At 42.2% G+C, this 16,122-nt stretch overlaps 1 protein-coding gene across 6 annotated transcripts in view; it reads right to left on the bottom strand.

Moving 5' to 3' along the window:
• RASSF2 (Ras association domain family member 2) overlaps positions 1–16,122 on the bottom strand; it is a 49,303-nt gene that overhangs the window by 13,090 nt on the left and 20,091 nt on the right. For all 6 annotated transcript variants that reach the window (XM_027118234.1, XM_027118235.1, XM_027118232.1 and 3 more), the window contains 4 exons: positions 14,878–14,967; positions 12,363–12,438; positions 9,607–9,758; positions 6,433–6,521 (listed from right to left, as the gene is read on the bottom strand). In XM_027118234.1, the coding sequence (XP_026974035.1) occupies positions 6,433–6,521; positions 9,607–9,758; positions 12,363–12,438; positions 14,878–14,936 (376 nt within the window). In that variant the 5' untranslated portion in view covers positions 14,937–14,967. The remainder of the gene's footprint in view (positions 1–6,432; positions 6,522–9,606; positions 9,759–12,362; positions 12,439–14,877; positions 14,968–16,122) is intronic.

The raw sequence follows: 16,122 nt of genomic DNA, 5'->3' as shown, positions 1-16,122 counted from the left end.
CAACCCACTGAACCAACCTTACCCACTGGGGACAGACACCAACAACAACGGGAACTACAAACCTGCAGTCTGCAAAAAGGAGACCCCAAACACAGTAAGATAACCAAAATGAGAAGACAGAAAAACAAACAACAGATGAAGGAGCAAGATAAAAACCCACCAGACCTAACAAATGAAGAGGAAATAGGCAGTCTACCTGAAAAAGAATTCAGAGTAATGATAGTAAAGATGATCCAAAATCTTGGAAATAGAATAGAGAAAATGCAAGAAACATTTAACAAGGACCTAGAAGAACTAAAGATGAAACAAGCAACGATGAACAACACAATAAATGAAATTAAAAATACTCTAGATGGGATCAATAGCAGAATAACCGAGGCAGAAGAACGGATAAGTAACCTGGAAGATAAAATAGTGGAAATAACTACTGCAGAGCAGACTAAAGAAAAAAGAATGAAAAGAACTGAGGACAGTCTCAGAGACCTCTGGGACAACATTAAATGCACCAACATTCAAGTTATAGGGGTTCCAGAAGAAGAAGAGAAAAAGAAAGGAACTGAGAAAATATTTGAAGAGATTATAGTTGAAAACTTCCCTAATATGGAAAAGGAAATAGTTAATCAAGTCCAGGAAGCATAGAGAGTCCCATACAGGGTAAATACAAGGAGAAACATGCCAAGACACATATTAATCAAACTGTCAAAAATTAAATACAGGGCTTCCCTAGTGGGGCAGTGGTTGAGGGTCCGCCTGCCGATGCAGGGGACACGGGTTCGTGCCCTGGTCCGGGAGCATCCCAAATGCCGCAGAGCGGCCGGGCCTGTGGGCCATGGCCGCTGGGCCTGTGCGTCCGGAGCCTGTGCTCCCTGGTGGGAGAGGCTGCAGCAGTGAGAGGCCCGCGTAGCACAAAAAAAAAAAAAAAAAAAAATTAAATACAAAGAAAACATATTAAAAGCAGCAAGGGAAAAACAACAAATAACACACAAGGGAATCCCCATAAGGTTAACAGCTGATCTTTCAGCAGCAAGTCTGCAAGCCAGAAGGGACTGGCAGGACATATTTAAAGTGATGAAGGAGAAAAAGCTACAACCAAGATTACTGTACCCAGCAAGGATCTCATTCAGATTTGATGGAGAAATTAAAACCTTTACAGACAAGCAAAAGCTGAGAGAGTTCAGCACCACCAAACCAGCTTTACAACAAGTGCTACAGGAACTTCTCTAGGCAAGAAACACAAGAGAAGGAAAAGACCTACAATAACCCAAAACAATTTACAAAATGGGAATAGGAACATACATATCGATAATTACCTTAAATATAAATGAATTAAATGCTCCCACCAAAAGACACAGATTGGCTGAATGGATACAAAAACAAGACCCATATATATGCTGTCTACAAGAGACCCAATTCAGACCTAGAGACACATACAGACTGAAAGTGAGGGGATGGAAAAAGATATTCCATGGAAATGGAAACCAAAAGAAAGCTGGAGTAGCAATTCTCATATCAGACAAAATAGACTTTAAAATAAAGATTATTAGAAGAGACAAAGAAGGACACTACATAATGATCAAGGGATCGATCCAAGAAGGAAAAATAACGATTGTAAATATTTATGCACCCAACAAAGGAGCACCTCAATACATAAGGCAAATACTAACAGCCATAAAAGGGGGAATCGACAGTAACACATTCATAGTAGGGGACTTTAACACCCCACTTCCACCAATGGACAGATCATCCAAAATGAAAACAAATAAGGAAACACAAGCTTTAAATGATACATTAAATAGACGGATTTAATTGATATTTATAGGACATTCCATCCAAAAACAACAGAATACACTATTTTCTCAAGTGCTCATGGAATATTCTCCAGGATAGATCATATCTTGGGTCATAAATCAAGCCTTGGTAAATTTAAGAATATTGAAATTGTATCAAGTATCTTTTCCGACCACAACGCTATGAGACTAGATATCAAATACAGGAAAAGATCTGTAAAAAATACAAACTATGGAGGCTAAACAATACACTACTTAATAACGAAGTGATCACTGAAGAAATCAAAGAGAAAATAAAAAAATACCTAGAAACAAATGACAATGGACACACGATGACCCAAAACCTATGGGATGCAGCAAAAGCAGTTTAAGAGGGAAGTTTATAGTAATACAATCCTACCTTAAGAAACAGGAAACATCTCGAATGAACAACCTAACCTTGCACCTAAAGCAATTAGAGAAAGAAGAACAAAAAAACGCCAAAGTTAGCAGAAGGAAAGAAATCATAAAGATCAGATCAGAAATAAATGGAAAAGAAATGAAGGAAACGATAGCAAAGATCAATAAAACTAAAAGCTCGTTCTTTGAGAAGATAAACAAAATTGATAAACCATTAGTCAGACTCATCAAAAAAAAAACGGGAGAAGACTCATATCAATAGAATTAGAAATGAAAAAGAAGTAACAAATGACACTGCAGAAATACAAAAGATCATGAGAGATTACTACAAGCAACTCTGCCAATAAAATGGACAACCTGGAAGAAATGGACAAATTCTTAGAAATGCACAACCTGCCTAGACTGAATCAGGAAGAAATAGAAAATATGAACAGACCAATCACAAGCACTGAAATTGAAACTGTGATTAAAAATCTTCCAACAAACAAAAGCTCAGGACCAGATGGCTTCACAGGAAATTCTATCAAACATTTAGAGAAGAGCTAAAACCTATCCTTCTCAAACTCTTCCAAAATATAGCAGAGAGAGGAACACTCCCAAACTCATTCTACAAGGCCACCATCACCTTGATACCAAAACCAGACAAATATGTCACAAAGAAAACTATAGGCCAATATCACTGATGAACATAGATGCAAAAATCCTCAACAAAATAGTAGCAAACAGAATCCAACAGCACATTAAAAGGATCATACACCATGATCAAGTGGGGTTTATTCCAGGAATGCAAGGATTCTTCAATATAGGCAAAGCAATCAATGTGATACACCATATTAACAAATTGAAGGAGAAAAACCATATGATCATCTCAATAGATGCAGAGAAAGCTTTCGACAAAATTCAACACCCATTTATGATAAAAACCCTGCAGAAAGTAGGCATAGAGGGAACTTTCCTCAACATCATAAAGGCCATATATGACAAACCCACAGCCAATATCATCCTCAATGGTGAAAAACTGAAAGCATTTCCACTAAGATCAGGAATAAGACAAGGTTGCCCACTCTCACCACTCTTATTCAACATAGTTTTGGAAGTTTTAGACACAGCAATCAGAGAAGAAAAAGAAATAAAAGAATCCAAATCGGAAAAGAGAAGTAAAGCTGTCACTGTTTTGTAGATGACATGATACTGTACATAGAGAATCCTAAAGATGCTACCAGAAAACTCCTAGAGCTAATCAATGAATTTGGTAAAGTAGCAGGATACAAAATTAATGCACAGAAATCTCTTGCGTTCCTATACACTAATGATGAAAAATCTGAAAGTGAAATCAGAAAGCACTCTCATTTACCATTGCAACAAAAAGAATAAAATATCTGGAAATAAACCTACCTAAGGAGACAAAAGACCTGTATGCAGAAAATTATAAGACACTGATGAAAGAAATTAAAGATGATACAAATAGATGGAGAGATATACCATTTTCATGGATTGGAAGAATCAACACTGTGAAAATGACTCTACTACTCAAAGCAATCTACAGATTCAATGCAATCCCTATCAAACTACCACTGGAATGTTTCACAGACCCAGAACAAAAAATTTCACAATCTTTATGGAAACACAAAAGACCCCGAATAGTCAAGCAATCTTGAGAACGAAAAATGGAGCTGGAGGAATCAGGCTCCCTGACTTCAGACTATACTGCAAAGCTACAGTAATCAAGACAGTATAGTACTGGCACAAAAATAGAAATATAGATCAATGGAACAGGATAGAAAGCCCAGAGATAAACCCACGCACATATGGTCACCTTGTCTTTGATAAAGGAGGGAGTAATATGCAGTTGAGAAAGGGCAGCCTCTTCAATAAGTGGTGCTGGGAAAACTGGACAGGTACATGTAAAAGTATGAGATTAGAACACTCCCTAACACCATACACAAAAATAAGCTCAAAATGGATTAAAGACCTAAATGTAAGGCTAGATACTATCAAACTCTTAGAGGAAAACATAGGCAGAACACTCTATGACATAAATCACAGCAAGATCCTTTTTGACCCACCTCCCAGAGAAATGGAAATAAAAACAAAAATAAACAAATGGGACCTAATGAAACTTCAAAGCTTTTGCACAGCCAAGGAAACCATAAACAAGACCAAAAGACAACCCTCAGAATGGGAGAAAATATTTGCAAATGAAGCAACTGACAAAGGATTCATCTCCAAAATTTACAAGCAGCTCATGCAGCTCAGTAACAAAAAAACAAACAACCCAATCCAAAAATGGGCAGAAGACCTAAATAGACATTTCTCCAAAGAAGATATACAGACTGCCAACAAACACATGAAAGAATGCTCAACGTCATTAATCATTAGAGAAATGCAAATCAAAACTACAATGAGATATCATCTCACACCAGTCAGAATGGCAATCATCAAAAAATCTAGAAACAATAACTGCTGGAGAGGGTGTGGAGAAAAGGGAACACTCTTGCACTGCTGGTGGGAATGTGAATTGGTTCAGCCACTATGGAGAACAGTATGGAGGTTCCTTAAAAAACTACAAATAGAACTACCATGTGACCCAGCAATCCCACTACTGGGCATATACCCTGAGAAAACCATAATTCAAAAAGAGTCATGTACCAAAATGTTCATTGCAGCTCTATTTACAATAGCCAGGAGATGGAAACAACCTAAGTGTCCATCATCGGATGAATGGGTAAAGAAGATGTGGCACATATATACAATGGAATATTACTCAGCCATAAAAAGAAACGAAACTGAGTTATTTGTAGTGAGGTGGATGGACCTAGAGTCTGTCATACAGAGTGAAGTAAGTCAGAAGGAGAAAGACAAATACTGTATGCTAACACATATACATGGAATTTAAGAAAAAAAAAATGTCATGAAGAACCTAGGGGTAAGATGGGAATAAAGACACAGACCTACTAGAGAATGGACTTGAGGATATGGGGAGGGGGAAGAGTAAGCTGTGACAAAGTGAGAGAGTGGCATAGACATATATACACTACCAAACGTAAAATAGATAGCTAGTGGGAAGCAGCCGCATAGCACAGGGAGATCAGCTCGGTGCTTTGTGACCACCTGGATGGGTGGGTTAGGGAGGGTGGGAGGGAGGGAGATGCAAGAGGGAGGAGATATGGCAACATATGTATATGTATAACTGATTCACTTTGTTATAAAGCAGAAACTAACACACCATTGTAAAGCAATTATACTCCAATAAAGATGTAAAAAAATAAAATAAATTTCAAACACAGACACAAAAATAGGTGAGGGCATCAGCCATTTTGGTGAGTTACTCAGTTTTTCTGAGTAACTCTCCCAAGTTTACATGTTATTAAACTTTTGTTTGATTTTCTCCTGTTAATCTGTCTCATGTCAATTTAATTCTTAGACCAGCCAGAAGAACCTAGAAGGTAGAGAAAACTGTCTTCCTTCCCAACACCATATATCACTAACTCTCTGTGCCTCAGTTTCCTCATCCATACAATGAGGATAACAATAGCACCCACCTCATGAGATTGTTGTGAGGGTTTAAATAAGTTAATTCATTTAAAGTGCTTAGAACAATGTCTGCAGAGGATAAGCACGATATAAGGACTTGCAAGATAATGTCGACCTGACAATATCTAACAAAATTGCAAATGCACATAGCCTCAGATCCAGAAATTCGATTTCAAAGAATCCTACAGACACTGACAAATGTGTGAAATGAGACATGTATAAGGACACTCTACACTTTTGTTTGTCTAAGAGACTAAAGATGACTTAAATGTTTATCAATAGGGAGCAATTAAATTATCATTTTTTTCATACAATGTAATACAGCAGAGCTGTAAAGAATGCAGAAGTTCTCCATGGGTTTGTATGGAACAATCCTCAAGAAAAACTAATAGAAAAGGGATGTGCAAAATGCAGCCACTTACATTAAAATGGGAAGAAAAGAAATGACATCCAACCATTAAGCTTTGTTGGCGTGTATTTCCTTGTGCTTGCAAAGAGTATCTTGGGAAGAATGCCTTCAGTTTGCTTCTAGGGAGGGAAACTCAGTGGGTGGATGAGATGGGAAACTTTCAATTCTTTTTTTTAAATAAGTTTTGAATATTGAACCATGTGAATTTTGTTTTCAAAACATAAGTAACAGTGTACAACATTCATCACATCAGTCTTCACACAGTCGGCCCCAAACTAGAGGATCCTCCCACCATGCATGTACCTGTGGGACTTGATGTCTGATCATTCTCAGGCAGGGCATCCACCTCTGAGATTGGAATGTTGGGCATGGTGAGGGGCTTCAGGATAGTGCTGGTGAGCAGAAAACAAACAAAAGGTTCAGCCCCTGCAGAAGAACGCCCCCAGTCCCACCCCACCCCACTCGTACAAAGGGAGCACTTGGCCTGTGCAAGGCTGGGTACCAGCACACAGCAGGTGACAAAGGACATGGTAGGCTGTGCTGAGTGTCTCATGAGGCTGGTCCAGTTCCTGGGCTAAGCACTGGGCAGGGAAGGGGAGTTCTGGAGGGAGAAAATGCTTGTTCCCAGTATTTGCAGCAACATGAAGTCCAGGACAGAGAACAACAAAGAACACCTGTGTGGTGCCTGTGCTGAGTTTCTAAGCACGTACAAATTCTATAGCTTATTTAGAAAACCCTAATAATGGTCATTTACTTCTAGGGACAAGATTCTAGTTCAGACCCACTTCTGTTGGAGGAATAACTCAGAAATTGCTTCTACCATCTAGCAGGAATGGAAAGTAATAGGTTGGCTGCTACAAGAGTCAGGGCAGCTTTGGAAGTGGCCCTGATGGCAGTGTTCTCAGGGTTGCTGGAGAAAGGGTCACAAGCAGGCAATCTGAGTTGAGACCTGGTATTGCTATGATAGCTGGAAAATACTCCTCAAAGCCTAAAAGTACAGTGGCAGTTCAGAGAAACACATCGAAAATCAACAGAGGATTTGGCCAGAAAGGAGAATAATATTTAACCAATTAGGACCATCCCATGTTGAGAAGAATGCAGGTGCCCTGGTGAAACAAAGCAGGACCCTGTGGGGGCTTCCCAGGAACAGACCCCTGTATCCCGCTCCTCTTGTTTGTAAAAAAGCTTTAGCCTCCTAGGCCTTCCCTGAGTTCCAAAGAACAAATTTAATCAGAGAAGTGAGAAAATGCAGAAACTAAGGAAAACAGTCAAGCAAGACAAAATATTGATAATAACAGTTTAGCCAAAAAACAAAGTCAAGGACCTTTAGTTCCTCCTCAAGGGCTATAGATAGTATCCTGAGCCATGTCCATGAGTTGCTTTGCAAATATTAAAAGTATCTTCTTATACCAGGTGTAAGAAGTTAACTGCATTCTGATCACAAGCAGGTAAACCCCAAACCCCTTGGAACCAGATGATGTTGACTCCTGAAATACCACCCAATCACCTCACCAGCAATTAATCAGAAGAGCATCTACCACCCTGCGACCCTCTCCCCTCACCTTGCCTTTAAAAACTCTCCGATGAAAGCCATCGGAGAGTTCGGGATTTTGAGCATTAACTGCCTGGACTCCTTGCTTGGACCTGCAATAAACGCAGCACTTTCCTTCACCACAACCTGGTGTCACTAAATTGGCTTTACTGCACGTAGATGAGCAGACCCAAGTGTGGTTTGGTAACACTGGGACTCAGCAGAGATAGGATAATTTTTTTTTTTTTTGGTCACATCATGTGGCTTGTGGGATCTTAGTTCTGAGACCAGGGATTGAACCTGGGCCCTCTGCAATGAGAATGCAGAGTCCTAATCACTGGACACCAGGGAAATCCCAAGGGATGCTAATTTTAAGTGAAGACAATTTAAAATTGAAAATCTGAAAGAACTGCCTATTGTATTATAACCAGTGGGCTTCTGAGCCCCAGAATGAAACTGAGCAGAGCCTCTCAGGAATGGTGAACTTTTGGCACCCATAGCAGCCCCTTCCCACTCCCTTGTCCAAAGCACTCTTTATTGCCAAAGCAGAAACTGGTCTCAGCATGCTTCTTAACACAGTGGTTCAGGCATTCACTTTATTATAGCAGGCACTGGGACAACATTATTTACCATTCCTGAAAACTCTCTCAAAGTATTTGCAGGTTTCAAGAACCAACCAAGACCAGCTTGATGCCACATGGAATGGAAAAGAAATAAGTGTATAGCATGAAAGACCCCTTAGTAGGCCAGCCAAAGGCCACATGGTCAAGTGGAATTTTAGAAATCATTTCACTTAGGAAACAGAATGTAACACCCCAGGGCCTGGGCTGGCGCTGTGGAAAGGGTTTGGCCCACTCGAAACCAAATACAGTGAAAGTGCTGAAAACAAAGCAGAGTATAAAACCGTCAAAGTTAGATGAAACCAGAGAAGCTTGACTGGACGCCCTGGCGCTGATGGGACAGGCAAAGATTTTCCTCCTTAAATTCCCTTGGAAAGAAACCAGATCAGTAACAGGCTTTGGCCACATTGTAGGTTTCTCTCAACTTTAGCAAAGAATAGATTTGGCTGTGGAGTTTAACAAAATGTTCAATGGGGTCAACAGAAAGGGCTTGGTTCTTATTTAAAACAGAAAAAACATCACTGTGGTTTGGCTGAACGGTTGGCGCACTCCACCCACGCTCTGGCCCCAAGGCATTCAGTATCAGCAAATTTTAGGATGGAACAAGGGATAGTCACTTGGTCCTAAAAACTGAAGCCCCAGAAAGACAGTAAAGAGGGTGTGCCTTACTAGATGCATTGAACTACTCATTTGGCTACAGGGAGGAACAGGCTTAGTCTTCACAGACCTTCCAGTGGGAACCAAGGAGAGGGGACCTCTCAAGACCATCACGCCACCACCCAACTCCAGGTGTGGCCTGAAGCAGACCTTGCTTGGCTGGCTTGGACAGGGCCTGACATTCTTTTTCCTCTTCCAGGTTCCCCTCAGACACAGAGAGCTTTGCACAGAAGTTTTGAGCCCTAAATGTCTCTGGGGTGGGGTTGTTCTATAGGGAGTGGTCCCAGTGGGGAGGATGCTGGGGCATCAGGTGTCCTTTCAGAAATCTGCAGACTGGGCCTGGCTGGCCACTACGATACCCCTCAGAGACTAGGGGTCTCCACGCTGGGGAAGGCATGCTGCTCACCCAGGCCTTAGTGCTTCTCCTCTCTGACTCAGCATCTCCCCTCATCACTCTGACTCTCACTCAGTGATTGTGGTGACAGGCATGGAAGCCCAATAACACCAACATACACCCCTTTCTCCTCATCCCAAGTCGAAGGCAGGGGGCAGTGGGAATAGGAGCTGGGATCAAGGCTTGCTGGAAGAAGGTGGAATTTACCTGCTTGAGAATAGATGGAACCCCCAGATACCCCTGGTCACCCCCCAGTCCCATCTCTCTTCACTCACCCCTGAGCTCCTAAGTTACAGCCGGAGTGCCAAGAGGAAGAGGATGGAGGAGGGCGAATGCGTTCATTGTCATCCTGCATTTGTAGACGAATGGGCCGGCGCAGCCCCCAGGAGATGTTCAGCAGCCCCTCCACGATGAACTCATCTTCTTCCTGCCACAAAACAATTGGCAGGGTGAGCCCAGAAAAGCCTCAAGGAAGCCAGCACCATGTTGTTGGGGGTAACTGACAGCATCCTTGATGTGTCCAGCTGGGTGCACCCAAGTTACAGTCACACCCCAGCTCCAAGACACTCTCTCCACTTGTAAACTACCCCTGAGGCTCTGAAGCTGACCTCAGAGGTCAGGGCAAAGTTGCCTCAAAATTCATAGACATGTGCAAATTATAACAAAGTTTTTTTGTTGTTTTTATACTAATGACTTTAAAGAAATTAACTACATTTTTTTTTCTTTTTTAATTTATTTTTAGCTGTGTTGGGTCTTCGTTCCTGTGTGCGGGCTTTCTCTAGTTGCGGCGAGTGGGGGCTACTCTTCATTATGATGCATGGGCTTTTCATTGCGGTGGCTTCTCTTGTTGTGGAGCATGGGCTCTAGGCTTTAGTAGATGTGGCACACAGGCTCAGTAGTTGTGGCTCGCGGGCTCTAGAGCGCAGGCTCAGTAGTTGTGGCACATGGACTTAGTTGCTCTGCAGCATGTGGGATCTTCCTAGACCAGGGTTTGAACCCGTGTCCCCTGCATTGGCAGGCAGATTCTGAACCACTGTGCCACCAGGGAAGTCCAATTACATTTCTTAAAGTATGTGAGACTAACCCTGCTAACAGAAGCAAGAGCTAAAACCTTAAACTAGCTACTTTCCCCTCCCCTACTATGGAAAGTGATGTGTCTTTAGCTATAACATGTTATATGTTAATCTGACCCACTGGTTGAAGGAGATTTAAAGTAATATTTCCTCAAGTTTGTTTAACAGAATACTAGCTCCTCTACCAGATCAATTGTTACCTTAAAAAGAGTATCGTGTGATCATGAGTTGGGAGATGATGTGTTAATCAGATTTCTTAACAGCAGAACTTCCCAGGCCAATAATTAGCTAATGTGCTACATAACAGCTCTCCAAGAGGTGAATAAATCCTGTAAGAATTCCAACTTTATACTCAAGGGTTGTTGACTGATAAGCATTTAAATGTGAAACCCTTCTAAAAACATTTGCATGTTTTATCCCAAAGAAGTGGATCTCACTAATCACCATAAAACCTTTTAATCACCTATAGGACACATCTCAGAAAAGCTGTTTAACAACCAAAATCTTGCTAATGGTCCAGCCACTAATTAGTAGAGGGTTTGAGGACAATGCCTAAAGGGTCAGGTTTTCTTTCTAGAGTTTCAGAAAAACCTTTCTGAACCCATGTTTTTTTGTTTTTGTTTATTTATTTATTTATTTATTTATGGCTGTGTTGGGTCTTTGTTTCTGTGTGAGGGCTTTCTCTAGTTGCAGCAAGCGGGGGCCACTCTTCATCGTGGTGCGCGGGCCTCTCACTGTCGCGGCCTCTCTTGTTATGGAGCACAGGCTCCAGACGCACAGGCTCAGTAATTGTGGCTCACGGGCCCAGTTGTTCCATGGCATGTGGGATCTTCCCAGACCAGGGCTCGAACCCGTGTCCCCTGCATGAACCCATATTTTATAAGCAGGGCCAAGACCTGATATCTGGGCTATGGCCACATCTTCAGGACAAGCCACATAAACGAAGATGATACTTGTTCACTGAACAACTAACCCGGGCCCCAGGATCATCCTTAGAGAGGGAGGGGGTAATAAAGAAGGCAGGAGAAGAGTGCAGCAACTTTAGGGCATTTGGGGATCTTAGGGAGAAAAGCTTTATTTAAGCACAAGTCATATATGGCCTTCTAGCTGGTCAAGGTTGGCATCATTAGTTTATATCACATGATTGTAGGGCAGAATTTAACCCAAAGTAGGACTTTGCCTATGTGGTGTGGTTTGAGGCACATACAAAAAGCCACTACATAGTATTCCCAACCAGCCTGCCTTAGTAGCTGAAATTCTGCCATCTGGATATCCGTTTGTTTCTATGAATTAAATCCCCATGGCTTGACAACCTGAAAATATGTTTAGAAGGGTATTACACACAATTTCTTATCGGTCAAGGACATTTGAGTATATATTACTCCACCATCTATCTGAAACAGGCTTTACAGAAATGGATACAGTATGAATAAGCTTAGATTCAGGATGGGGGCTGGGGAAAGACAGATGGATAACAAAGAACACTCCAAGAAGGCACTCGAGGAAGGCTGCTGCAGTTGTGGGGAAGGGCCAAGAGTTACCACCCAGAGCTTATGTAACTTGTCCAGGTTGCTTCAGCAATAGGACATGGGCCCAGATGTGTCAACGTAGAGGACAGTGTGAAGTTCCTGAATTGCCCCAAAGGAGGAAGGCTGCTTGAGAGTTAGCTGAAAGAGTCATTTCATGAAAGGGAGGGTTCTTTTTTTGAGGCTGGCGCTAGCCCAGCCACACAGCCGCAGCAATGTCTCCTGAACAGAAAAGCTCATCCTTTTTAGAACAAATTTGGGCCTGGGGTCTCCTTCTGAAGAACTCTAGGGACTCCCAATAACATCACTAGCATCGAGAGGCTCCTCACTGTGGCAGGAGAGGCAGGGACTCTCAGACCAGGAGACATGGAGACAAAGACTGGGCTGGCCACCAGGGAAGGAGCCTCACAGATCTTCCTTGGGACTCCTTACCTCACGATGTCGGAGCTGCAAATTCTGGCCTTCATAGTACAAGTTGTAGGTCTTCAGATGCAGAAGAAGTTCGTTCCTTAAGGGAAAAATACAAGAGGTGTCACAATCTCAGGTGAAGCCACTTATAATGCAGTTATTCCCTCTTTTTCTCACCTCTAAGCTGGCCTTCAGTCATTCCAGTCTGGGTGTTTGTCTACATGTGTACATATACACATACACACACCCAGAGTTCAAGGTCAAGGTCAAGAGTAAATACTATCTAGAACAGACTGGATGTAAAGAGCAACTCCAGAAAACCAACGCAGGTCTGGTCTGCTGACAAAGGTTGGCATCTCTCACAACACTCCCCAAACCCAAGCTAAATATGCAGGCCTTAAATCACAGATTCATAGAGGCAAACACACTTCAAAAGCCCATAGACAGGATTTCTCCAGCCTCTCCACAGCATTTCCTCCCTCACACATGCTGTGAGTGAGGAGGGGACAATCACTACAAACCTTCACAAGACTCAGAAACTCCTAGAATTTCAGAAAGTTAAAGGGACAGGCCTGGGTCCCACTGACTTATGCTTCATTGACATGACCTTATCATGTGTTTAAAAATTTACTGACTCCCGGGCTTCCCCGGTGGCGCAGTGGTTGAGAGTCCGCCTGCCGATGCAGGGGACATGGGTTCGTGCCCCGGTCTGGGAAGATCCCACATGCCGCGGAGCAGCTGGGCCCGTGAGCCATGGCTGCTGAGCCTGCGCTCCGCAACAGGAGAGACCACAACAGTGAGATGCCCGCGTAAAGCAAAAAAAAAAAAAAAAAAAAAAAAAAAAAATTTACTGACTCCCATCAAGAGTGGAACAGATGAATAAAGGCAGCTATGGCCACACAATGGAGCAGCAATGAGAATATGAATGAACTACACATAACACGGATGAATCTCAAAGATATTACGCTGAGTGAAAGAAGCCAGACACAAAAGAGCACATATTGTATGATTCCATTTATATGAATTCAGAATTCAGACAGTGGTTCACCTTTGAGAGTGGTGACTAGAAGTGGGCATGAGGGGGCTTCTGAATCCTAGCAATGTACCCTTCTAGGTGCTTTTATCTTTTTAATCTATTCTAGGTGCTTTTAGTTTATAAAAATATTTTTTAAAAACCTTACAAGGCCTCTAAATACTGGTTTCCAAGTGGCCCCCCTGGGAGCACAGCTCTACTAAATGTGAGAGAGCATGTCACACCCTTTGTGATCAGAGTGAGAGCTGTCAAACCTGAAAATGCTGTGATCAAGTTTTATCTGAAAGTGAATGAGGGGAGGCCTGGGAAGGGCTTGAGGAGGCTGAGGTGTGTTCTTTTGCCTATACTCAGGCAAGAGGCAAGGGAGTTCAGTCCCTCTAAGTCCAGCCATTCAATGGAGAGATTTGGGGCCACACAGGAGGTCAAAACTGGCTGGAAACTCCAAGAAGTTCCAGACAAGTTAAACCTAGATAAGCTGGAGTGAATTAGCAAAAAATGTGACTCCAAATAACCTAAAACAAAAGCTGTTTGATACTTTTGAACACAAGGATCTGAAACTAGGATTTAAAAGTACTGGTCAGTAGAAGCCCCAGGGGAAATCCATCAGTGAAGAGATAAGTATGATCTACAGCTCACACAATGGTGTGCCTGTGTATGGCCAAGTGTGTCTAAAGGAATTCAAACAATTTGGTCTCAAATAAATTAAACATTTCATTAAGATAGAGAAAAATATGTACAAATCCCTGTGCTGAATGTAAAAATATATCTGCAAACTTATAATTTAAAAAAGTCTATTTTGGCTTAGGCCCTGCCATATCAGCAAAAATCTGAGTTCAAAAGACTTTAGTGCATATAAAGCAATGAAACTGTCTCCTGCTATTCAGGGGGCACCTGTGCCCACTTTAGCCAGAACCCCAGCAGCACAGGGACACAACCCAGCCAGGACTTCCCTGGGGTATACCACAGACAAGACAGTGAGCAGCCAGCGCCAACTCCTCCTCCTGGAAGCCCTCCAGGACATCATCTCTTTTGAACCCCTAAGGGTGCCATGTCCTAAAGACCTCCTTAACTTCACTCTCTATGGCCAGGCTCTGGGGGCATGTTTTTTTTTGTTTTTTGTGGTTTTTTTGCGGTACGCAGGCCTCTCACTGCTGTGGTCTCTCCCGTTGCGGAGCACAGGCTCCAGACGCGCAGGCTCAGCAGCCATGGCTCACGGGCCCAGCCGCTCCGCGGCATGTGGGATCCTCCCGGACCGGGGCACAAACCCGTGTCCCCTGCATCGGCAGGCGGACTCTCAACCACTGCGCCACCAGGGAAGCCCCATGGGGGCATGTTTTTTATCTATAGCAGCAACCTTGCTGATGCTCTCACTAGTCCACACTCAGTTGCTTTCTCCTTCTCACACACATGAGCTCCTCTCATGCACAGAGGAGGCTCCTCTGCCAGTGGCTTCCATTGACATGGGACTGGCCACTGCAAACACAATACCATAGCAAAATATCTTACTTGGAAATGTATTTATCTTGTCCACATGGGACTAGGGAAGTTTGGTGACTGTAGTCCATTCTTCCTTTCTCTTTTCATCAGACGAGAGGCCTATATTTGAAAGGTGAAGACAGAGGTTAAAGTCAGGTTGTGTCCTTAGGAACTCAGCAGACCATGTACCAGAGGCGGGGAGCACATGGCTCTCTGTCCCTGCCCCAGATCCACAGCTCGAGCAGCCCAACACTGACCCAGGGCCAGGGAAATGCCACACTGCTGGCTGCTGCCACTGCTTGCCACAGCCTCTGAGAAAAATCCCACTTGATCATGGTGTATGATCCTTTTAATGCACTGTTGAAATTCAGTTTGCCAGTATTTTGTTGAGAATTTTTATATTTTCTTTCATCTAGTATTTCACCCTCCTGTATTTTTTTTTTTTTTTTTTTTTTAATTGTAATGTCCTTATCTGGCTTTGGGATCTGGCATTGTAAAATGAGTTTGGGAGTGTTCCATCTTCTTCAATTTTTTGGTAAGAGTTTGAGAAGGATCAGTATTAACTCTTCTTTAGATGTTTGGTAGAATTCACTAATGAAACCATCCGGTCTTGGGGCTTTTCTTTGTTGGGAGGCTTTAGATTGCAGATGTTCAATATCACTAATCATCAGGGAAACGTAAGTCTTGCAAACTATTATATAAAGGATGGATAAACAACAACGTCCTACTGTATAGCACTGGGAACTATATTCAACATCGTGTGATAAACCATAATGGAAAAAATATGAAAAAGAATACATATGTGTATAACTGAGTCACTTTGCTGTACAGTGGAAATTAAATACATTATAAATCAACTATACTTCAATAAAATTTTTTGAAAAAACCACAATGAGATATCACCTCACATTTTGATGAATGGCTATCATCAAAAAGACATGAGACAACAAGTGTTGGTGAGGATGCAGAGAAACTGAAACACTTGTGCACTATTGGTGGGAATTCGTAAAATGGTGCAGCGCTGTGGAAATCAGTATGGCAGTTTCTCAAAAACTTAAAAATAGAACTGCCATATGATCCAGCAATTCTACTTCTGGGTACATACCCAAAAGAACTGAAAGTAGGACCTTGAAGAGATATCTGTATACCCATGTTCTTCACAGAATTAATCACAACAGCCAAAAGGTGAAAGCCACTCAAATATCCATCAGTGGATGAATGGATTAACAATGTGGGGGGTATATATATATATATATATATATATATATATATATA

Source organism: Aethalodelphis obliquidens, unplaced genomic scaffold (assembly GCF_003676395.1).
Source record: "Aethalodelphis obliquidens isolate GAN/ISIS:26980383/991018 unplaced genomic scaffold, ASM367639v1 scaffold18, whole genome shotgun sequence".
Taxonomy (NCBI): domain Eukaryota; kingdom Metazoa; phylum Chordata; class Mammalia; order Artiodactyla; family Delphinidae; genus Aethalodelphis; species Aethalodelphis obliquidens.
The sequence above is the reverse complement of the archived record's forward strand: the minus strand, read 5'-3'. Positions and strand labels throughout refer to the sequence as shown.